This window comes from Saccopteryx bilineata, chromosome 2, assembly GCF_036850765.1.
Source record: "Saccopteryx bilineata isolate mSacBil1 chromosome 2, mSacBil1_pri_phased_curated, whole genome shotgun sequence".
Taxonomy (NCBI): Eukaryota; Metazoa; Chordata; class Mammalia; order Chiroptera; family Emballonuridae; genus Saccopteryx; species Saccopteryx bilineata.
The window spans coordinates 229,996,048-230,020,562 of NC_089491.1; the positions used below are offsets into that span (position 1 = coordinate 229,996,048).

General features: G+C 48.3%; 1 protein-coding gene across 1 annotated transcript; it reads right to left on the reverse strand.

Moving 5' to 3' along the window:
- Nucleotides 1-197: 197 nt before the first annotated feature.
- Nucleotides 198-24,214, reverse strand: IL10RB (interleukin 10 receptor subunit beta). The gene is made up of 7 exons (XM_066259504.1): nt 24,061-24,214; nt 22,039-22,162; nt 18,669-18,826; nt 14,706-14,872; nt 8,239-8,386; nt 2,386-2,543; nt 198-859 (listed from the first exon to the last, which is right to left on the reverse strand). Exons 1-7 carry the CDS (start codon nt 24,107-24,109, stop codon nt 689-691), a joined length of 975 nt encoding a protein of 324 aa, XP_066115601.1. The 5' UTR covers nt 24,110-24,214; the 3' UTR covers nt 198-688.
- Between the last annotated feature and the right edge of the window lie 301 nt (nt 24,215-24,515).

The window sequence follows — 24,515 nt, forward strand, 5'->3', positions numbered from 1 at the left end:
TCAAAGTCCAGGGCCCTCTGTTCTCTGATCGTCTTACCCTGGGAGCTCCCAGGTGCTGTGGGGCCCTGGCACCTGGCTCAGCTCCGGGCTGACAGAGAGGGGGGATGAAGGAATCCCCACTGAGTGAGTGGACATCCAAGCGGCACCCAAGCGCCTCATTCAGTATCTGAGGATTCTACAAATGGAACACACTCAGATTAGAGAATAACACTTTAATAGAGCACCAGCACAGTATAAAACATGCACAGGTAGAAATATACAACCCAGCTGAAGCGTCCCTGAGAATCTTGGCGGTCTGCACTTGGTACAGCGCTGTTTTGGGGATGGATCATCTATCAGCCGTCGGGTCGAATTTTACAGCCTCTGTTTTCAGTCCTCGTTTTATGTATGTTTACTTTCTTATGTATGTTTGGTTCCGTATGTAAGTGAGCCTAAGAACTGAAAATCAGCTTCAGCGAGCAACTATTGTTTAATCATGAAAGCCTTTATAAAGTAGCTAGTTCCCAAGACGGAGCCCTTGGGCCACGGGAGACTTTAAAATCTAGCTCTTGGGTTGTTCAGATATGGTCCCAGCGTCTGAGAGTTCCAGACTGGGGCTTGCTCCAGAGGACTCAGCCTTTGTTAGTTGCTCTGATCACACTCAGAGGCAGCCTTGAGAAGCAGGGAGTGCCCTTCTGCAGAGTCAAGACTAGCTGGAGGGCAAGCCCTGCCCAGGTGGGCTCCTGAAGTTGTCCCCAGGGTTCTGTTTGCTGCTTTCAGAGATGTCTGTGATGACACTCAGTTTGTCAAAAACTTCATTCTCATCAGAGAGTGGGAAGGAGAAAAACAGAAGCCTGTTGTGCTGAGGGTGGCTCAGAAACTGCCAGAGAGAAAAAGAAGGTGAATTCACCCCATCTCTCCACGTCTCATTCTGTGCTTACAAAGATGTCATTCAGGTCGCCCGGCTGGAAAATGCTCTTTTAAAAGTATGACAAGGCCCTGGCCGGTGGCTCAGTGGTAGAGCATCAGCCTGGCGTGCAGGAGTCCCGGGTTCGATTCCCGGCCAGGGCACACAGGAGAAGTGCCCATCTGCTTCTCCACCCCTCCCCATTTCCTTCCTCTCTGTCTCTCCCTTCCCCTCCCACAGCCAAGGCTCCATTGGAGCAAAGTTGGCCTGGGCACTGAGGATGGCTCCATGGCCTCTGCCTCAGGTGCTAGAATGGCTCTGGTTGCAACAGAGCAACGCCCTGGATGGGCAGAGCATCGCCCCCTGGTGGGCGTGCCGGGTGGATCCTGGTTGGGCGCATGTGGGAGTCTGTCTGACTGCCTCCCCGTTTCCAAATTCAGAAAAATACAAAAAGTATAACAAGAACAGTATGAGAGTTTCCCCAAAACTTAAGAATGGAATGACCATGTGATCCAGCCATTCTCCTTCTAGGTAGGCACCCAGAAGACCCGAACACAGGGCCTCAAAGAGATATGCCTCCCTTCACTGCAGTGCTCCAGCCCAGTGTCCATTGGTGAGTGAATTGCACAGATGAGGGTCTCCCCAGGAGGTCCCCTTGCTTGTAACTCCTTCCTGGCCGTAACCCACAGACAGCCCACAGTTCATGTGGGGTTCACAGGCCCTTTGGCCTCAGCTGGGGGCACCTCCAAAGGGCCACTGCAGCTCCAGAGACCCCCTGGGATTGGCAGAGGCCTCTGCTGTGCCTACATCATGGCTCACCCTTTCTGACTCCCACCATCTGGCTACTTTACACCCTCAGAGGTATTATTCCCAAGGGTGCTTCCCACTAAGTCTTTGAATGCAAATCTCTGTCTCAGAGTCCATGTCCTGGTGAATGAAACCAACAATGGCTTAGTCCCGGCTGCGGCCATTGTTAGTGTGCCTCTGGAATGTCATTTCTCAGGGCCTCCAAGTCCTACCGTCTCCATCCAGACACTTCCTCTCTTCTTTCTAAACCTATGGAAACAGCTTTCCTAAAGTCTAGGATACACATCCCATAATTTCAGTCACTCTCAGGTAACCCTGAACTGAAAACACACCTGCCGCCCCCCTTGCTGGCACACAGTTGAGGGCTTTCCCTTTCTACTCTTTGCCACTCTGAGCACTGAAGTTCTGTCCCAGAGCCTGCATCACCTTGGCTTCCTGACGCCCTGAGGCTTTAGGCAGGGGAGGCAGGCGTCCAGTTAGAGGGACAGCTGCTAGGACAACCCTGTGCCGCCCCCTCTGGGCCATGGCATGAGCAGGGGCACCAAGGAACTACCAGCATGCAGACACATGCCATTCGCCAGGAGAACACGCTGGCCTGAACGAACGAGGCAGCCCTGACTTAGAAGGAACACGCCCGTGGTCAGGGTTTCTCCTCTACACCCAGCTGCGCCCACCTCCCGGCCACCACCGACCTCCTTCAGGTGCTGCGGGAGTGGGGTGCGATGGGCAAAGGTGTACTTGGTCCTCTTGTAAATGCACCATAGCAGGGAAAAGCAGCCCAGCAGCACTAGGCAGGCACACACCGCCGCGGCCAGGACCACGATGATGACGACCCAGGTGGGGGCTGTTTCTGCGGGAGGACGTGTGTGTTACACTCCTGTCCTGACAGGCTGGGCCACAGCGACCTCAGCACTGCCAAGAACAAGAGTGAGAAGGGGCCCCTCCGTTCATCCCGGGACGGAGGCGTGGGGAGGGGAGGAAGCCCAGCAGCTTTGGAGTGTCACTGTTTCAGACAACTGTCACCTTTTCTTATCTTCTTCCAAGTTCGGTTTCTGGCATGATTGCTGACGTGTACAAAAAGGATAATAAGCAAGAACTCCGATCTGCCTGCCCTACTCGTGGGTCACAAGGACTCTCCTATTCTGGATAGCCTTCTCTTCCCTGGGCCCAGAGCCCCAGACGCATGCACTAGTTTTATACTGAAAACTGTTGATGCTCTTGGCATGGACAGCTCCACCCAAACCCCTGCACTCAGAAACCCAAACTCCTGCATGGCTTCTTGCAGCCTGAAGTCACCCTGCTGGGGCCACCCAGCACCCTGTGGAGGGCCTATCTGGGCAAAGTCAAGGCTGCAGAAAGAAGTCCCTATTAGTTTCGCCACGATCTGACCTTCCTTCTTTGGAGCATTTACAATAAAAAGCTGTGAATCCTTCCTGTGCCCCTTTGGGAGGTGTCAGTACCTCCTACAACCCAGAAGGGTCTTCCACAAGGACCCGAGAGCCATTCCTTTACAGCAGCGGTTCTCAAACTGTGGGTCGCGACCCCGGTGGGGTCGCCTAAAGCCATTGGAAAATACATAATGCATATCAGGTATTTACATTACGAATCATAACTGTAGCAAAATTACAGTTATGAAGTAGCCACAAAAATTATTTTTTGGTTTGGGGTCACCGCAACATGAGGAACTGTATTGTGGGGTTACAGCATTAGAAAGGTTGAGAACCACTGCTTTACAGTGTAATCATCAGAAGGCCTGCTTCCCAATCTCTGTGGGAGGGCAGAAGCCTAACTTGATCAGGCCAGTTAGCATGAGACACAGACGGCTGGCCTGCACTGCCATTGAGCTGCCCTGTCACTGCCTTGTATAATTTGTCACTTCCCTTCCCTCCTTCTTCCTTTAAAATGCCCAGCGGCTCCTCCCCCTTCTGAACAAAATCGGTTTTTACTGCTTTAACTAATGTCTGACTTCACCTTTAACAGCATCTATCCAGGATATCACCCTGGTCATTGGGGGTCCTAGCTCCCCTGGTTCTGCACCAGGCCCAGTTGCCCACTTAACTTCCCTATGCCCAACCCTGGCAGCCAGCACCGCCCTCCGGATCAAAACCTGACGCATTTGGTGCTGAGAGGGGACAAGAGAAGGGGCCCTGCCCTTTTCAGAGCAAGTCATTCAGGGGACCTTCTGTGGGGGGATGTCAATTTCCGCTGACAGAGAAGATCAAAGCCCCTGAGACAGCATGCCCCTGGAGCCCCCTCAGCTGACCACACCTGCTGGCCTCTGCCAGCACCTGCCAGTGCACCAGTGCTTAGCTCACAGATGCTCCCTAAATATCTGATAAGTGGGCGTGGTGTTTGTAAGGGACAGAGGCTGGGAGGGGCTGCCTCAGCTTCTGTCTGCCCCCTTGCTCACTCTGGGGGCCACGCAGCTTATGACCTGGCCACATTCTGAGGAATGCCTCATCCCAGTTCCTCTGTGAGTTCTTGTTTCATTTGCCACAATCAAGGGGCGGTGCTGTCTGACTCACACTTTCAATGCAAACATGTTTCCTTGGTGGGCACAGGGTCACGTGGCGAATGAGCTGGCTGGAGTGGCCCCCAGGCTATTCCGCAGTGGATAATAATAGGACATTGACTCAGATCTGACATCCCAGCTCTTGAGAAAGTTCAAGGATCCTACACATTCACCTGTCCTTCCTTTTAATATTTCAATATTTCTCTAAAACACTGCAATCACTCATTACACTCTGATTGAACACTGATTGCGGGGCCCACCCGAGCGCTCTGTGACACTGTGGTAAGCCCCTGGAGAACAGTGCCTGGGTCTCCTCGTGTCTCCAGCCAGGACATCTTAGCATCTCCGACAAGGACAGTCCATAGGCACACCTGGTTGATGGAGATGAAATCCATAGGACGCTGTGGTGACTGACCCCGAGAGAGAAGGAAGGATAGGTGGGGAGGAGGGGACACGACCTTACACAGGCTGTGAGTGGTGGGAAACTCTCATTAACACCCTCTCTGCAAAGCTCTTGAACCTGTCAGTCCCATCCAACCATGTCGGCAGACCACCTTTCTCGGCTTCATCCACAGGGACATCGTGCCTTTGCTCCCCTATGGAATGAATCTGCAGGTAGTAAATCAGAGCAACCATAACCTGGGCTGAGTCTGGCGTGTGTTCTGTCATTTCCTAGCTGAGTGACTTTGGAAAAGCCGCCTCATCTTTCTGAACCTTCATTCTCCGTCTGCAGAGGGAGAGAAGAGCCTGGCAGGGCTCTCCCTGAGAATGTGTTGTGAGGTTTAAAACAAACCTAAAACGATGGTTGACAAAAGCCAGTTTTCAATGGGCCATACTTTTCTTTTAGAAAATGTTTGGATTTTGTCAGTTAACGGGTGATCAATTTATAGTCCCAAAATATTTGAAAAATTGTTCTTTTTGGTTAAATTAGATGCCTCATGCCATGTATTATAATATAAACCTTTAGGAATACTTAACAGGGTGATTTTAATGCCATTATTTTTTCTTTTTTTCCTTAAGTGAGAAGTGTTATTTCTTTCATTCTTTCTTTTATTTTTTTATTCAGTGAGAGGTGGGGAGGCAGAGAGACAGATTCCTGCATGTGCCCCAACTGGCATCCACCCAGCCCACTATATGGTGATACTCTGCCCATCTGGGGTGTTGCTCCTTGCTCTGCAACTGAGCTATTTTAGTGCCTGACATAAGGCCGTGGGGCCATCCTCAGCACCTGGGGCCAACTTGTTCCAATTGAGCCACAGCTGCGGGAGAGGGACACACACACACACACACAGAGACAGAGAGAGAGAGAGAGAGAGAGAGAGAGAGAGAGAGAAGGAGAGAGGTAGGGGTAGAGAAGCAGATGGTCTGCTGTGTGCCCTGACTGGGAATCGAACTTGTGACATCCATATGCCAGCCCAACACTCTACCATTGAGTCAACCTGCCAGGGCCAATCATGCCATTATTAGCAACAGGAATACTATCTAACATGCGCTCAGCACTCACTCTGTGCAGGGTTTAGCTCGGAGTCCCCACCCCTCCCCACCCCAGTGTCTGGCAGCATTTCCCATTCCTCCCACCTCACAGATGAGGTAGCTGAGGCACAGAACGGTTTGGGACTTGCCTCATGTCACGTTATGTTGGGAGTTTCCAGTGGGGAAGGACGGGATACGGGGGTAAACAGCATGTACTGAAGGCTCTGGGAAAGCAGACAGCTGGTGTTTAGAGGAAAGAGCGATGACTTCAAGGTCAGGACTGTAGTGATTCAAGCAGGTACGGAATGCAAGTTCAAGCACAGATGGCTTATGAGAGGGATAAAGTGAGGGAAAAATGCAGAGAGGGTCCGTGGAAACAGCTAGTGGCACACAAAAGGCAGGGCTGTTGTTCCTCAGAGGTGCTGGTGAGGGGCTCAGCCAACTCAGACCATGGCAGGGAGCACAGGCAGGTCCACTGAACCACTGACCCTGGGCCTAGGCTCTGGACTCGGGGGTAGGGCGACAGGAAGAGAAAGGAGAGTGATCCCCTCCAAAGAGAAAGCAGACTTTTCACCTTCTAGGTGGCTTTGCCACCCCGAGAACTCGGATGACACAACAACAGAGTAGGTCTGACGGTGCTGCAGATCATGGACCCAGGAGAGAGGGGGAAGAAGCCTGGATGCAGGCAAGTTATTTGTGTGTTTACAGAAAAAGAGAAAAAGCCAAGAAGATTTGGGAAACTACAGGGCAATGAGCTTGAGACAATCTCCAGAAAAAGATACAAATAGTCCAGAATGGATCATCAAGTGGTCAATTACTTACCCTTCAAAAAGATAAGGACATCAGCTAAGAAGAATAACATTAAGGCACCAGAAAGAACTTAGCTCCAAGTGGCTGCCTCTCCTTTTTCAGACTGGGTTAATTGTTGGTAAATTACAGCATATTAAGGGCTGGTTTTGCTAAGCCTCCAAAAGGGTGTTGAAAGAGCAAAGATGCTAAGAATGCTGACATACAGGGCTCTGAGGAGACAGCACCCTGTCCAAGCACACGTGACTGTAGGGCTCTTAGTATGAGAAGTGTCCAAGCAGGGTGTCAATTTCAGCTGCTTATTTGCCAAAGCCCTTCACCAGGGGTCCCCAAACTATGGCCCGTGGGCCACATGCGGCCCCCTGAGGCCATTTATCCGCCCCCCGCCGCACTTCTGGAAGGGGCACCTCTTTCATTGGTGGTCAGTGAGAGGAGCATAGTTCCCATTGAAATATTGGTCAGTTTGTTGATTTAAATTTACTTGTTCTTTATTTTAAATATTGTATTTGTTCCCGTTTTGTTTTTTTACTTTAAAATAAGATATGTGCAGTGTGCATAGGAATTTGTTCATAGTTTTTTTTATAGTCCGGCCTTCCAACGGTCCTGAGGAACAGTGAACTGGCCCCCTGTGTAAAAAGTTTGGGGACCCCTGCCCTTCACAGTGACTTTGTGGACCATAAAACACAGTAGCTTATATAACAGCATACGACATTGAGAGGGACTGGTGACCAGCAAGCCAGTGGTTAAGCAGCCTGAAGGAAGGTGTGTCCAGGAGCACACCAATCGTTTGAACAGCAAGGGGGTAAGAGTCCTTGAGTTCTTCCGAGCCCATCAGGAGATGAGACAAAGCACACTGGGCGAGAAACTAGTTCAACGACAAAAACCAACACTCAAGAAGAACCTGATCAGCTGCCATGTACGGGTGTGAGCGCAACCCTACAGTTTTCTCAGATTTGCAGTGACGAGGATGATGGCACACCCTCCTTTGGAGGGAGTTCTCCATTACTTCCCTCTGTGTTTTTGTGGCCCCAGCTCAGTGCCCTGCTCCCAGGAGGGCCTCAGGAAATGAAAGTGGCCAGGGTAGACCTACACATCTTCATCCTTTCAGGGTCTGAACTAGCTGAGTCTCTTGACAACGTTTTTAAATAATAAAAGGGCATGTTTGTGCGCAGATACCTGGCCATGTGTTTGCAGGTAAATCACAGCATCCAGGCCAACTAGTCCATGCTCCTCCCCTACATGCCCTGTTTTTCTTGAGAAACATCAAGTGTGGAGGCCTCTGCTGCTCACTGTGTTGAGGTCCTGGCACCATGTGTTACAGTGGTCCCAACCCGAGCATCATTTGCTGGAGTGACAGGGTTTCCAAGCCCTCCCCGTCATGTGTCTGAAGGAACCACTGCTGTACAGCCTGGCGAGTGTGACAGGGCTAGCCCTTTGCTGAGTGGTTCTGGGGATACTGATAGACTTAGTTCAGGGAGCCTGAGAGGACTTACTGACCATAGCACAGGTGGGTGCATAGAGGTGGACCCAGTGTCCCAAACGGGAGATGTTCCCACCCATCCCTTTTGTCTAGGAGTGAGCACACTGCCTCATGAGGTGGTGGTGATCCCATCTGTTAGGGTTGTCTTGGGTGGGAGTCTGAGCTGGACGAGGCGACATCTGGGGACCCCTCCAGCCCTCTCAGGTGGAGGTGTCTACAAAATGATGGAAGATGCCCGGAGGAGAGTGACAGAGGCAGCGCCTCCAGACTTACCGTCACTGATGGTGTGCTCACAGACAGGCTCACTCCACTCCCCGGTTTTGTTCCGATCGGGAAGAAACCCTTGTACGCGAACGCAGTATGTTGTCCATGGCTCAAGATTTTGGAGGATCTCAGACTCATACTGACAAGTAATTGGGTTCTAGTAATGAAGACAAAAATGAGAACAAGCCTCAGCAGTGATGGGACACCACCCTTTTCTCCCCCTACACTCACCAGTTACAAATAGGAAGATGGAGAAGGAATCACGCATGTCTCCCAGTGCACTGTGGGGCCCCGATCCGAGGACTGGGATCCTCCCAAACGTTTTCATTCATGAATTCTCTAGTTTAAATGACATACACACCATCCCACTTCCTTCTTTTTTTTTTTTTTTTTTTTTTGGAGGCCAATAAAATTTAATGGATGGACCTTGAAAATCAAATCTCATACAATTTTCATGTAAGGAAATTTTATGTAAGTCTTCTTTTGAGTATTTTTTAACCACTTAAAAAGGGAATACACATTCTTAAGACTATGGGCAAAAATTGACACAGCTGGATTTGACCCATGGGCTGTGGATAACCAACCCTGGGATAGTATCAATACTATATATACCTGTATTACACATATTCTACATCATGTCTGTACTCTGCATATTATAATTAACACAGTATTATATTACTTGATAGCGTATCTTTGTATTGCCGCATATTATTTCCATGCTATCTCCATGGGCCACAGCACTCCAGGTAACCTTCCAGTTTCCTGGGCAACAGCATTCTGGGTAATTGTCTAGTTTGCCAAGCAGCATACTGGGTAGTCGCCCAGCTCCCTGGGAAGCAGCCTTCTGTGTTAACTTCCAGTGTCCTGGGCAGCACTGCCCAGCGTAGTCCCCCATAACCCTGTGCAGCAGCATTTGGGGCTATCTTCCAGTTTTCTGATCAACAGTGTTCCAGGTATCTTCCAGCTTTCTGGGCAGCAGCACCCAGGCTAGTCCCCCATCAACTTGGGTAGCAAATTCTGGGTTATCTTCCAGTTTACTGAGCAGCAGCATTCCAGGTTATCTTCCAGTTTACTTTGTAGTAGTATTCCAGGTGATCTTCCAGCATCCTGGGCAGCAGTATCGGGGCCATCTTCCAGTTTCCAGGACAGCATCATTCTGCTTGTGTTGTGTCCTGGGCAGCATCACCCAGGTTAATCCCTCATAAGCCTCAGCAGCAACATCATGGCTATCATTCAGTTTTCTGGGCAACAGCGTTCTGGTTTATCTTCCAGTTTTCTGGGCAGCAACACTCAGGTTAGTCGCCCAGCTCCCTGGGCACAGCATTCCTGGTTATTTTCTAGTTTGCAGGGCAGCAGCATTCCAGGTTATCTTCTAGATCAGTGTGCACCCGCAATCTGGGCAGTCCTCTGTCTCCCTGGGCTGCAGCAGTCTGGGTTATCTTCCAGTTTTCTGAGCAGCAGCATTTCAGGTCATGTTCTAGTTTCCCCGAGCAGCAGCATTGCTGGCTATCTGCCAGTTTACTGGGAAACAGGATTCCGGGTTACCTTCCAGTTTACTAGGCAGCAACATCCTTGTTTATCTTTCAGTTTCTTAGGGGGCAGCATAGACCACTGAGCAGCAGCACTCAGGTTATTCCTCCTCTCCTTGAACAGCAGCATTGAGTTATTTCCAATTGCTTGGCAGCAGCATTCTGCGTTATATTCTAGTTTCTTGGGAAGCAGCATTTTGTTTTTCTTTTAGTTCACTGGGCTGCATAATTCTTGTTTATCTTCCAGTTCCCTGATCAGCAGCATTCTGTGTAGTCCCCCATCTCTCTGGGCAACAGTACACAAGGTTATCTTGCAAAATTTTACTTCCTCACTCAGGTTTTCGGAGACATCGCCTGGTCAGACCTTACAGACTGGAAATTGACGACCTCCTTCACTGGATGAGAGACGGCTTGGCAAGGTTCTTTTCTTGAGTTCTCTCCAGAAGAAGCAATAATTTTCCAATTTTTTTCTCCTTTTTTTCCTCGTCACCCCTCACCGTATCCCTACTTCCTTCTTGAAATAGGCTAACTAGTTGTATACATTAATTGTGCCCCTCCCCAAAATCACATGTTGAAGTCCTAACCCCTTGTATCTTAAAGAGTGACTTAGTTGGATGTAGCGTCCTTAAAAAAATTTTTTTTAATTGATTTTAGAGAGGGAGAATGAAACATCAATCTGTTCCTGTATGTGCCCTGACTGGGGATCAAACTGGCAACCTCTGTGCTTTGGGACAATTCTTTAACCAACTGAGCCATTCGGCAAGGGCTGGATGTAGGGTCTTTACAGAAATAATCATGTTAAAATGAGGTCATTAGGGTGGGTCCTGATCCACCATGACTGGTGTTCTTATATGAAGAGGAAACTGGACACAGACACACACGCAGGAAGAAGGCCATGTGAAGATGAAGGCAGAGATTGGTTGATGTTTCTACAAGCCAAGGAACCAAAGATGGCCGGCGACCACCAGAAGCTGGGAGAGGATGGAAGAGGTCCTCCCTCACAGCCTCAGCTCAGCTCTGCTGACACCATGAGCTCAAATTCCAGCCTCCAGGACCTTGAGGCAACACATTCTGTTCTTCAGCTGCCCAGGGCAGCATTGCTCTATTGTTAAAGCAGACGAGCTGACTGACACACTAGTTATCTGCCATAAGACTCAAGGTGATTTTCTAAGTCAAGAGCATGTGTCTGATCCTGGCTGCCTGGGGTTCTCTTCTGGATCACTTCTCTGGTGCATCTGGGCGGTCCTCCTCCCACAGCCCACCTCACCTTGAAGGCACATGCACCACAGCCTGCCTCGGGGGGCAGGGTAGCACCACTGACTCTTTTTAGTTTAATCTGAATATAAGATGTCCTGACTGATGATATATTCCTGAACTGGAGAATCCAAATTAGTTTCTGGCAAAATAAAGAAAGTTAGGAGGCCCTGGCTGATTGGGTCGTGGGTCGAGTGTCGGTCTGGGTACAGATGTCCCAGGTTCAATGCCCAGTCAGGGCACACATGAGAAGCGACCATCTGCTTCTCTTCCCTTCTCCCTTTCCCCCTTCTCTCTCTCTTCCCCTCTTGCATCCAGTGGCTTGATTGGTTCAAATGTTGGCCCTGGGCTCTGAGCTTAGCTTGGTTGATTCGAGCATCAGCCCCAGATGGGGGTTGCCAGGGGAGTGGAGGGGGAGGTGGGTTGCCAGAGGGATACCGTCGGGGTGCATGCAGGAATTTATCTATCTCCCCTCTTGTCACTTAAAAAAAAAGGGGGGGGGATTAGGAGCATATACTACTTGTACTTCCATCATGAAATACAAGTTATGAAAGAGTCCTATGTAAAATCTGTTACAGGAATACGAAGTTATATAGGAAGTGAACAGACTTTTTCTTACTTTAGTAAGAAAATTACCTAATTTCTAGTAACTTTTGCTTTGGGGGTTGGGTCTGTTGACATCTTGTTGACATCCATTTACTGTAAGAGAAACTAAATTCACAGGGGGCAAAACTGGATTATACCAATGGAATACAGGAAGAGCCTGGTATGACTTCTAATAATTAAAAACAAAGATAACAGGCCCTGGCTGGTTGGCTCAGTGGTAGAGCGTTGGCCTGGCGTGCGGGAGTCCCGGGTTCGATTCCCGGCCAGGGCACACAGGAGAAGCGCCCATCTGCTTCTCCACCCCTCCCCCCTCCTTCCTCTCTGTCTCTCTCTTCCTCTCCTGTAGCCAAGGCTCCATTGGAGCAAAGTTGGCCTGGGTGCTGAGGATGGCTCTATGGCCTTTGACTCAGGTGCTGGAATGGCTCTGGTCACAACAGAGCAACGCCCCAGATGGACAGAGCATCGCCTCTGGTGGGCGTGCCGGGTGGATCCCAGTCGGGCGCATGCGGGAGTCTGTCTGACTGCCTCCCTGTTTCCAACTTCAGAAAAATACAACCCCCCCCCAAAACCCCAAGAGTTCAGACTAATTAAAAACAAACAAAAAAAAACAAAGATAAAACCCCAAATTCCTGGCTTTTACTTCCAGAAAACCAATACCTCTAAAACCTTGTAATGCTCTTTTCACAGATCACATGCAGAGGCTGACCCGTGGGCAGCAGCCAGGGAAATGGCTCACAGATGTCCCTCTGATTGCTTCTCTAGCTTTCCTTCCCTTCTGGGCAGCTTCTGGTTTTATCTTTTCACTTCCTTCCGTCAGAAAGCTATTAATGTAAGGACCTAATACAGCACCCTGTTGGGAGCACCTGCATTCTGAAAGAGAACCATACTAGTCTTCCTCCTTTTAGGAGTAAGACAGACTGGGTGGCTTTATAAACAAGTGTTCCTCACAGCTCTGAAGGCTGGAAGTCCCCAATCAAGATGTCTCGTGTCTGGTGAGGGCCTACTTCCTGGTTCATTGCTGTCAATTTCTCCGAGTCCTCATGTGGTGGAAGGGGTGAGGGAGTCCCTCTGGGGTCTCTTTTTTAACGGCAGGAATGTGACTCCTGAGGGCTCCACCTGCATGACCTAATCACCTCCCAAAGGCCCACTTCCTAACACCAACACATCAGGGATTGTTTCAACATATGAATTTAGGGTGGTAGGGGGTCACAAATATTCAGCCCGTAGCACATATAGACCAGTAACGGTGACACTGCAGGCACCAGTGAGGGTGGAAGTGGCGAATGGGCAGCCAGTGCTCAGCCTGTCCCACCAAAGGCTTCCTTCCACACAAGGACTCAGTGATAGGACAGATTTGTAACCAGAGATCCCTCCTGTGTGCACATTCAAGCTCAGAAGCTATAGATAGGTTTTGCTTCACACCTGGTGCAGGAGGCACTCGGGCAATGGCAACCATGGAGCCCAACCCTTAATTAAAGTTCACGGCACACACCTTGAGTGAGTGGGTCAAGCCTGTCTTATTTTTGCATTCCAGAGCTTAGCAGAGATACCTGCTTTTGATAAGTGACCATGAACTGTTATGATTCTGTATTGCGTTCTAGACATACGTTTTCTGGGGTCTTCCCATTATGGGCAAAATTGTCTATTCTGTTGAAGAAGGCAGATATCTCACATCATTTAATAGAGAATTTTCCAGGGGAAAAAAATGAACTTGAGCTATTTTGGGGGCTAAGCAGTTTGAACATGTAAATTTAATTATATCATTTCTAAGACGAGACACAAGGGTGATGCTTTCCTCCCAAACTCTTGGGAATTAAGTGATAAAGTCCACATTTAATGTAGAGATGAAAACATAAATATGTAGGTTAGTTTAGGGCCACCAAAGAGCATTCAACTCAGGAGCACGAGGAATAAGAATACAACCTGACCAAGAATGAATGAGAGTAACCTGAACATGTCTGCGTCAGGCATTAGTCAGGCAACGGGACAACTTTATTCTTCTCATTATGTCATTACATTCTCCAACAATCCTATGAAGCAGGTTATTATCCCTACTTTTTTTTTTTTGTATTTTTTTGTATTTTTTTTTTTTCTGAAGCTGGAAATGGGAGAGACAGTCAGACAGACTCCCGCATGCGCCCGACCGGGATCCACCCGGCACGCCCACCAGGGGGCAATGCTCTGCCCCTCCGGGGCGTCACTCTGTTGCGACCAGAGCCACTCTAGCACCTGGGGCAGAGGCCAAGGAGCCATCCCCAGTGCCCGGGCCATCTTTGCTCCAATGGAGCCTCGCTGCGGGAGGGGAAGAGAGAGACAGAGAGGAAGGAGAGGGGGAGGGGTGGAGAAGCAGATGGGCGCTTCTCCTGTGTGCCCTGGCCGGGAATCGAACCTGGGACTTCCACACGCCAGGCCGACGCTCTACCACTGAGCCAACCGGCCAGGGTATTATCCTTATTTTATTAATGAAGTAAGTGATTATGTCCATTTTGCAGACATGAGGAAGCTGAGGTCAAGCCTAGGACAGGTCTTTCCTTTCCTAGCCCACATTTTAAAAGAATTTTCCTGTGAAAAGGAGGAGAGCAATGGGGAAAAGTAGTTCAAACAACTAAAATGTAACACAGTTTATCCAGTATCCAGGGGTTGGGCTGCCTGACTATGGCCTTGACCACTCTGTGGTGTATGAGGAACTTAGCGTCCATGCCATGAAACAGTAGTCATTCAGCCGAACACCTGATTCAGCTGACCCCAAGTTCCCCCAGACAACAGCTGAGTCAGCTCTGCCTCTTCCTGCAACTTCCCTTCTGGGAAAGAAAGGCCTGTATTTGGGCACTAGCATCCTGGAAGTCTCTGTGCATTTCCCTTGGAGTCTGGGAAACATCAGCCAGGGATACTTGGTCATCAACCCTCAGAAGGGAACTTCTGGTGCTCAGAAGACCAGGCCTTAGATTCCCTGGACCTCAAGGTGCTGTCACTTGGCAAGACCTTGACTAGGTGGCCTCCTAGCTTCTTCTCTCCATTGTCATGGCCTTGGACTAACAATGAGCAAAAGAGCCTTTATCTGAAATATACACAATTTGCCAAGCTTACCTTTTCATCAGAGCCGTTCTTCCAATATTGTACATTATAAACCCATGAGTTATAAATACTCTTCATAGTCCACGTTTCATGTTCTGTCTCAATTTTGGGGGCTAAGAAATATATGTATAAAGCATGACTAAGTGCTTCTAATTTTATTCCAGGAGGTCCAATAATGGCTAAGTAGAAAAACAAAAGCAAAATGACAATTACAAGACACATTTTAAAATTGTCTGAATTTGTTTTTCATAACTGTACAGACTGGTCCACTGGTGTGCTGCTCTTTGAATGATGTAATTAACCTCTGCTTTTATTAATCATTTTGGTCCATTTATATTTATTTTGATTTCTGATATATGTGAAATTATTCTAAGTACATTATTTTGTGTTTTTTGCTTTTTTTTTAAGGTTTATTTCTCTCTTTTTTTTGCACTCAGTTGCATTGTCTTCATTTCCCTTGCTTGGTTACAAGCTACAGATAGTATTTCTATTTTTTTAGTGCCTAACATATATATTTAACCACGTACATTTTCCAATAAAGCTTGAAGCTGTTCCCCTCCAAATGCTCTTTTACTAGATATTCATGTGGGCTGGCTCCTTTACTCCCTTTAGGTCTTAGTTCAAATGCCACCTCCTCTGAGAGGCTGTCTCTTACCACCCTAAGTCAAGAGAAGCTCCCGCTCTAGCCAGTTAGCTCAGTGGTAGAGTGTTGGCCTGGTGTGTGGAAGTCCTGGGTTTGATTCCTGGCCAGGGCAACACAGGAGAAGCACCCATTTGCTTCTCCACCCCTCCCCCTCTTGCTTCTCTCTCTCTTCCCTTCCTGCAGGCATAATTCGATTGGACGGAGTTGGCCCAGGGTGCTGAGGATGGCTCCATGGCCTCACCTCAGGCATTAAGAAGAGCTCAGTTGCCAAGCAACAGAACAATGCCCCAGATGGGCAGAGCATCGCCCCCTAGTGGGCATAATGCGTGGATCCCAGTTGGGCACATGCAGGAGTCTGTCTCTCTGCCTCCCTGCTTCTTATTTCAGAAAAAATAAAGCAGCTCCCATCACTTCCTGCCCAGGTGCCTTGCTTATTTTCTTGAGAGCCATAGTCATTATCTGTCATAAAATATGTATCTATTTGTTTATCATCTGTCTTCCCCCATTGGAAAGTAGGCTCCACAAGGGCAGGGATTTTGTGTTGCTCCCTGTTGTAGCTTCAGCATTTAAGAACGTGCTGGCACACAGTAGGTGCTCAGTAATAACTGTAGAAGGAATAATGAATGGCTCAAAGCAATCACACTGTTGGAGTTAAAGTCTGTGTTCTTTGCTGGCTGCCATTAATGGGCCCCCTTTGGGCATTCTACCCCATTTCTAATCTGCTGATCGCTAAAAACCAGGTTAAAAAACCTATTAGCTGTCTTTCCAAAGAAAGTATAAATAGGTTCCACATGATGTCTTGATGTGTTTTTCTATCATATAAACTTTAAGAGGTAAATATTCAATATAGGGTACTTGCTGCTAAGAGAATGGGTACAAGAGCCTGGGTCTGAAGCCTTGTTTTGTGACTCTTTGCCTATGAGACCTTGGGCAAGCTGTTCATCTATTCTGTGTCCGTTTCTAACGGGGACTTCCAAAACAAGGTTCTCTAGAATAGATTCGTCACTAGTTAGGACCTGATAAATCAGTTACAATTATAGAAGCAGAAACCTATACTATTATGTATTATAGAACTGTACAATTGAAACCTATATAATTTTATTAACAAAATGTCACCCAAGAGATTAAAAAATTAAAAAAAATCCTCTCTCTCTCTCTCTTTCTCACACATACATACACACAAAGAAACCTGTACTACATACTCTGTAGACTTGATTGTTATTAAGCTGTATTTTTTAATGGTCACATTTTTTTCTTAGTTTTAGTAAAGACACCTTTTAAAAAGATAATATTACTTTGATATTTTATAACTCCAGAAATAAGAGTTTTTTGTTTTTTGTTTTTTTTCCCCAAGCCTAGGACAGAATTAGGAAGGGGCAGAAGGACACCCTAGGTGCATTCTCTCCTCGAATGGGCAAAATTGTGGGAACCATGGGGGTGCACAGCAGGGGAGTAGTATAGAGAAAGTCTTCTAACACTTCTCTCTAGCTATTCCTTGGAAGATTGTGCTTGAGTTTTTTAAATGACATTCTTGCAACCTCTCTCAATTACTATACAGTTTTCAATTCCTGATACTTATAATCTAGTATGTCCATCTCATGACCTTTGGAGCGTCCTCATGGCTCTCCAGATCTAACCTGGGAACACTTTTATTATGTGTACCAGCCAGCCCGATCCAACACTTCTGCCATTAGCTGTCTCCACTCCTCCGTCCTTCCTTCTGGGCAAGCTGACAGTCTGCATCTGGTCTTCTTCCTGTCTCCACATCTGCCTAGAATACCTTTATTTTTTGCCTGTGTCACATTTCTTTAAGTCATGATTCCAAGCTGACTTCCTCCTGGAAAATACTATAGTCACGTGCTGTTTAAGGACATTTTGGTCCACGATGGACCACATGTATGATGGTGGTCCCCTAAGATTATAATGGAGCTGAAGAACTCCTATTGCGTAGTGAAGTCATAGACATCGTAATACCACAGAGTGAAACACTACTAATGGGTTTGTGGTGATGCTGGTATAAACAAAGCTTATCTGTGCTTCCAGTGGTGTAAAGATATAGCACATAGTTACGTACAGTGCATCATACTGGATAAGGATAATGACTTTGTTACTTGTTAATGTATTTACCATGCCATACTTTGTATCACCATTTCAGAGTGTGCTCTTCCTACGTGTAAAATAAAAACTTTTGCTCGCCCTGGCCGGTTGGCTCAGTGGTAGAGCATCGGCCTGGCGTGCAGAAGTCCCAGGTTCGATTCCTGGCCAGGGCACACAGGAGAAGCGCCCATCTGCTTCTGCTCCCCTCCCCCTCTCCTTCCTCTCTGTCTCTCTCTTCCCCTTCCACAGCCGAGGCTCCATTGGAGCAAAGATGGCCCGGGCGCTGGGGATGGCTCCTTGGCCTCTGCCCCAGGCGCTAAAGTGGCTCTAGTCGCAACAGAGCGATCCCGCGGAGGGGCAGAGCATCGCCCCCTGGTGGGCAGAGCGTCGCCCCTGGTGGGCGTGCTGGGTGGATCCCAGTCGGGCGCATGTGGGAGTCTGTCTGACTGTCTCTCCCCGTTTCCAGCTTCAGAAAAACAAAAAACAAAAAAAACAAAACAAAAAAACCCTTTTGCTCTACAACAGTGTGCCATGTTATGCTGGAAGCAGCCTTGCAAACCACGTGTCTACAACATCTCTTGATTGTGTCACTTTCTCTTACGCTTGATTTAAGCTCACTCACTGACTCACCCACGGTGACTTCCAGTCCTGCAAGCTCCATTTATAGTAAGTATCTTACATAGGTGAACCATGTTTATCTTTTGTGCTGTATTTATACAGTACCTTTCTTATGTTTGGATACACAAATACCACTGTGTTACAATTGCCTATAGTATTCAGTCCAGTGATGTTCTGTACAGGCTAATAGCCTGGGAGCAATAGGCTTAGGCGTGCAGTAGGCTGTGCCATCCCTGATGTTCACACAATAATGAAATCACCTAATGATGCATTTCTCAGACAGTATCCCTGTCAAGTGGTGCATGACAGTACATTAATCATTCCAGATCTTCTCATTAACAGCACTGGCCCCAGCTCATTCTCACTCTGAAGGCATTAAAGCTTGTTAAGTTTATACTGATTATCTGATTGATTTTATGCCTAATCCTTTCCTGTCTCGTCCATGAACTTCTTTAAGGCCACAGCCCTCTTTATTATATATACATTCCCTATGCTCCCTGGGCAAGGCCATCCACTCTGTGGGCACTCAAAGAACTCTTGCTGATGGGCCAACCCATGGGGAAGAACTCAAGGCCTGATGACAACATCACCACAAAATGGAAAACAAAGTGACTTACTGTCATCCATAGGATAGAAGGTGATGTTTACCCAGTCTGAATGCTCGCCCGCAAATTCTGCTCTGACTCTCAAGGTATATTCACCGTACTTGGAAAGACTTGAGAAGTCACACTGTGTCAGGGCAGTACTGTTGCACACGTCCTGGAATTTCCTGTAACTACAAAATCGGAAAAAGAACATCGCAAGCCCTCAAACCCCAGTCTCTCACAGGCTGACTGGCGCTTTATTCCTCCTGCTACCACAGAGGACAATGAGCAAAATAGAAAACAAATTCCTCCTCATCAATTCTGATGATTACTATGCATCATCATTTGTTAGCATTTATCAAACTTTGCTCCTTGTGGAGGGGGCTTAATAATTCTTAAGCTATTATGAGGTGTTTAAAAAATAATCTGCTCCATGGTCACACAATTCAAGGCAAACACTGGGTTAAACGTGAAGAGGTGTCTGCATCACAGAACTTCTCAGAGACTTCCCTATCCTCCTGAGCGCGCCTGTCCATAGGGGGGTCAAGTATCCAACGTATTTGATGATGGCAGCTTCCATCCTTGATCACGTGTTTCTGAGAACAGTGGGACATGCTTTGTGCAATATTGATAGGCATGGGTTAGCTGCAATAAGTGTATTACAATGATTTCAAATAGTGTCCTACATGTGACAATTGTTGCAAAATGTACTGGAAAAAAAATCAAACAATATGTAGATCCCTAGCCCTGACACCAGTCACTGAAGGGAAGGTGGCAGAAATGTGAAGGGGAAGAAAGGATGGCTGGGAACAGCCACCAGGTGTCTGGCACTGAACCTCACCACAGCCTCCTAGAAAGGCGGGCTCTAGTCTTGCCAACAGTGAGAACTTTGACCGGTTCCTCAGCATACTTTCCTGTCCTGGTGCCATAGCCACTGTGGCTGCGCTTAGAGGTGACAAGGAGGGTGATGATAAAAATACTGACAGCTAACACTTGTTGAGCACTCTGTGTCAGGCGTGGGGCTAGCTGTTTTTTCAGTGTCATGTCACTGAGTGCTCACCACCCCAGTTCTGGGGGCAGAACATTTTGAAATCACTCATTTCATCGATGACATACAGACATGGGGAACCTAAAAGATGTGTCCAACCAAACTCGGGGTCTACTGGACTTCTGAGCCCACAGGTTTCGTGCCACACCCGACCATGTTCTTAGTGAAGTCTGGAACAACCTCTTGCAAAAAGCAGGCAGATATGATAGGGCTCAGAGTGGTTTACAACCTGCTTTTTCCAATTAATGTACCAAACATTTTTGCCAATTGAGCAATTCTTCATGGTTGCCTCGCGTCCTGCCGTTTGGAAAATCCAGGGGTCATTTCGTTAAGGGGCTTTTCTCACATGTGGCTGCTTCCTTCACTTAAACTAATGAACGCATCAATTGGCTGGAATGCAGAGTATTTGCAAAGTTGCAATGCAGTAACTTCTCTTTCACTGGGTTAGTTTTATCACATTTAAAAATATTTTTCTCTCCATTAGACCCATTTCCCATATTCACATGAAATTTTTTTGGATGTTTCCATATTAAAATCATGAATACATGCTCTGAAGTGTCTCTCCTCTGGTCACCCCTGTCCAATACACACACATAAGAGAGTCTGTGGCAATGTAACTGCTTTGGTGGAATTCTAAACAAAGCTTTTACAGAGCCAGGGAAGACTACTCAGAGTTTGCAGGATCTAATTTCTTCCCCAGGGACACACCCAGCACATTTTGTTGTCCTCAGCACTGTCAGGCTGAGGAACTTGGAACCCTGACTCTGTTACTGGAAACGCTCATCTCTAAACCAAGAGTTCCACTACAAGGGCAAGGAACAACCACAAAATAAGCCACAGGGGAGAGAGACAGAGAGAGGGAAGTTCACTTTCCATAGGGAACTCTCTAGAGAGCTATGGTGACTGAGTAGAGAGAACAGAGGTGAAGCGACAAAACCAACCAGGGCTGGCAAACCCTCAGTTGCAGAACGACCCTTCTTCAGCCTAAGGGGAAACCAAACAAAGCTGGGACATGGACTGTAGATTAAACAAAAGCGTCCTATCAGTGTGAATGCTGCCCATTTAGCACTATGGTGATGGGAAAGACTGTCCTAGGTCTTATGAAATGCACAGTGGAAAATGAAGAGGCCAAGAGCATGATGTGTGAGAGGGAGAAAAGGTGGTGAATCTGGCTATAGGCAACTAAGAGGTTCTTTGTGCTGAGCTTGAAATTTTAAATGTGCTGTTAGTTTGGAATGACTGAACTAGAGAGTAAACAAGGACTATCTGATTCACTTTTCTACTTCTTCTCTGACGTAGCTGGCCGTGGAGATGTTTGTGGAAGGAAAGCTGGATGGGAAGGAGTGTGGGGCTCGTGGCCTCTGGCACCCCTGTTTCTTCTTGCTCCACTGAAGGAATTGTCTATCTTTGTATGTCTCTGAGTCACCCTGGAAGCAGGTAGCCCGTTGCTGTCTGCACCTGGCATAAAGGTGTGTCACCTGCAGCCTAGACTATGGTGTGTGGTGGCAGGTGGCCAAGGGAGGGCTGACACAGAGAGAAACCAAGCAACAGGCACGGCAGGTCCTGGGAGGTCAGAGCACCACGGAGATAATTGTCTCTGGTACTCACCCTTCCTTCTTTCCTTCCTAAGTCTCCGATGTTTTCAGAGAACAGAGCTTTTACTAGCCAATAGCTGTCTTATGTTCAATTTCAGGACAGAGCCATGGAATAACTGAGCACCTACATTATGCAAATTACACTGGTCACAAAAATTAAGGGGATATTTTATCGCTTCATATTCATTTTGAAATATCCCCTAATTTTTGTGACCAGTGTAGTTTGCATGGAAATATCCACAGCACTGGGGCAAGCCTTGTCATCTATTGGAGGGGGTGGGTGCTAGGATGGTTAGGGCTGAATTTTTGACTTCCCTCCATTTCCTTGCATGGCGCACGCGCGCGCGCGCACACACACACACACACATATTGCTGATTTTTCGTGATGTTACTCTAATAATTGGGGATGGTATAAGTGACAGTTTTCTCTTCAGAAACATCCGTGTGATAAACCTGATACATTCGCCCTGTACTAGGCTACCACTGTGCCCGATGACATCACATCTGTAGGATAAAGTGTCTCTATCTACCACTGTCTCTGCACTGGCCCAACCATGAACCATCTCAACAAGGCAAAGTAAAAAAGAGTTTTGCTTGTCTCTTTTCAGAAAACAGAGCTTTCACAAGCATTTCTCAGACAGATAGGAAAAGGACAGCAAGGAGACTCCGGGGGCTGTCATGGTCTGATATCAGTCAGATTTTCTCCTGTGGCCCAAGCCCACTGGCCACCATCCTCGGGCCAAGAACAGCCCAGACTCACCTTAGGTACTGAGCTTTGAAAGTCAGATTCCCTTTGGGAAAAGCAGGTGACTCCCACTCTAGAATGTTCTTGAAATTAACTGAATTCATTCTGACATTTTCAGGAGGAGGCACCATTCCTAATGCTGTAAAAATAAAGAAAAAAAGTTGCCCAAGCAAATGACCATATCACCCAACACTCGGATCTCCCCTACAGCTCCATGTCTTCAAATGGTCACATGGGTGAGGAAGAGAAATGTGTGAAGGGGTGGGCAGGTGGAGTTTAGACACATTCCTGGAGGTATAAACTCTAGACTTTCTGACACATTTGCTGTGAAGTAGAACCTAATCCCCATTCCTGGCTTCAGCACCTGATGCCTTGATTGGGGCTGGGGGCAGGGAAAGCCAGAATCCCATTCTAGCTGCATTTGGTTTGGGATGTTGAGATGTACACAGGGAATGTCAGGGATGGCAGGATGAAGGAATCTGGGATCTGGGGCATGCAGACGGAGACAGATTGGGCTAGGCATGGAAATCATTTTTAAACCTTTTTTTTTTTTTTTTTTTTTTTTTTTTTTAGGTGAGAGGAGGGGAAGATAGTGAGGCAGACTTCCACATGTGCCCTGAGTGGGATCCACCCAGCAACCCCATCTAGGGCCGATGTGAGTACCACGCTATCTTTAGTGCCTGAGACTGATATGCTCCAATGAAGCTATCCTCAGCACCTGGGCCATGCTGAAACCAATTGAGACACTGGCTGTGGAAGGGACAGAGGGATAAAAGGGGGAGAGGGAGGTGAGGAGAAGCAGATGGTTACTTCTCTTATGTGCTCTGACTGGGAATTGAACCTGGGACATCCATATGCCTAGCCAATGCTCTATCCACTGAGCCACTGGCCAGGCCATCATTTTAAAACTTAATAGAAAATGTCCAACACACACAAAAGCAGAGGGATGAGTATAAAATCCATCACTGGCCCATTGCCCACCTAGTGCAAACAGAGATAGAAATCTAGTCACAGGCCTGTGGCTGGTATTTAATGCCAGAGTTCTGCTGATATCCCCAAAAGGAACGGTGTAGGGGAAGGAGAAGAGGGCCCGAGATATGGCAGAGGTAGAGGATTCCAAGTGTTAACAGCCTAAAGGGAAGGAAAAAACCAGGAGTCTGTGAGTCCTGGAAGGCTGGGAACAAGTATGTCAGAAAGGGAGGGGGTCCATCATTATTTGAACCCGGGCAGGCAATTTAGAGAAGGGTGAAACCAGGGGTCCTTATGACTTTCATCAAATTTAGTTTTAAATTCTAGCGCTAGAAATCCCTTCTCTTTTGACACCCCTGAGACCCAGACATCCCCCTTACATGACCAGCAATCCTCCCAGGCAGCAGAAGACAGTAGCAGGGACCGGCTTAGGGTCGCAGGGTCTGATCTCTGCAGGCTAAAAATCACATCTTGACCTGAGATACCTTTCAGCTTCTGAGCCCTAAGGTGGACTGACCCCTTCTGCTTGCCAGAAACCAGAGGCACAGGAAACAGACCTTACAGCTGTTCTCAAGACCTGAAGAGATGACTGGCCACCCTTACCTCACCTCTAACAATCACCTCCCAGAACGACCCTAACCTTTAACTCCGGTGGTCTGTGACTCTGCCCTATGTAATCTGTCATTTAAATGCCATCAGGGAGTTGGGGCTTTTTAGCATTAGCTTCCAGTTCCCCTGGATGGTGCCATTTGTGATAAAATGGCCAAATTTTCTCCCCTGTCGTTCTGGTGTCTGGTGTCTGGCGACAGAAAAGTTTCACTGGACTTAGAACTGGGAGATCACAGAGCTTGAAGCTGAGGGGGCAGAACTGAGATGTTGCGGTTCTGGGAGGGAGGTCCCGGCAGTTACTTCCAGGGTGCGAAAGGGGTGGCCCCTGGGGTCATCGCTGCCCGACATCGCCGTCGAGCCCCCCTGCTGGCTCCTAAGCGCGCCTCGGTCTGGCCCAGGTCCCCGTGCAGGTGGCCCCCGCCCAGGGACCGCCCGGAGCCCCTCGTCGCAGAGCCTCACCTGACACCAGAAGGCAGCTGCCCAGCCAGCTCCAGAGGCCGCGCGCCATGCCCGTGCGGGGGGCCCGAGGGCGCTGGACGGCGGGCAGCCGGCGCAAACACACCCTCCGCGCCACCACGCACCGGCCCGCCTAGCCCCAGGGCAGCTTCCGGGAATCCTCGGGGCGGGGCTACTTCGGGCCACACCTTCTCCCGCACCTCCCCCTTCCCGGTCCTCGCGCGGGAGGCCGCTGCCACTCTGTGGGCAGAGGGACGCGTAGGAGGAAGAGGGCGTTGCTCCTCCTTGCGTGGAAGAGAAACATGAGTTGCAAAGCTGCAGTGCCCCGGAATGCACGCTTTGAAAGGACCCCTGGAGTTAAATACAGACCCCCGCCGTCCCGGAGGGGCCATCTGACTGTCGGACTGCGGGGCGGTGGCGGTGTCTCCGGGCTTTAGCCAGCGCTGTGCCTGTTCTCC

Bases quoted from the DNA above. Each gene is read 5' to 3' on its own strand.
- IL10RB (XM_066259504.1), bottom strand. From the start codon at position 24,109: ATGGCGCGCGGCCTCTGGAGCTGGCTGGGCAGCTGCCTTCTGGTGTCA. The intron at 22,163-24,060 runs GTGAGGCTCTGC...TTATTTTTACAG, and splicing joins CAGCTGCCTTCTGGTGTCAG to CATTAGGAATGGTGCCTCCT. The intron at 860-2,385 runs GTCGGTGGTGGC...TCTCTCTGGCAG, and splicing joins TCCCGCAGCACCTGAAGGAG to TTTCTGAGCCACCCTCAGCA.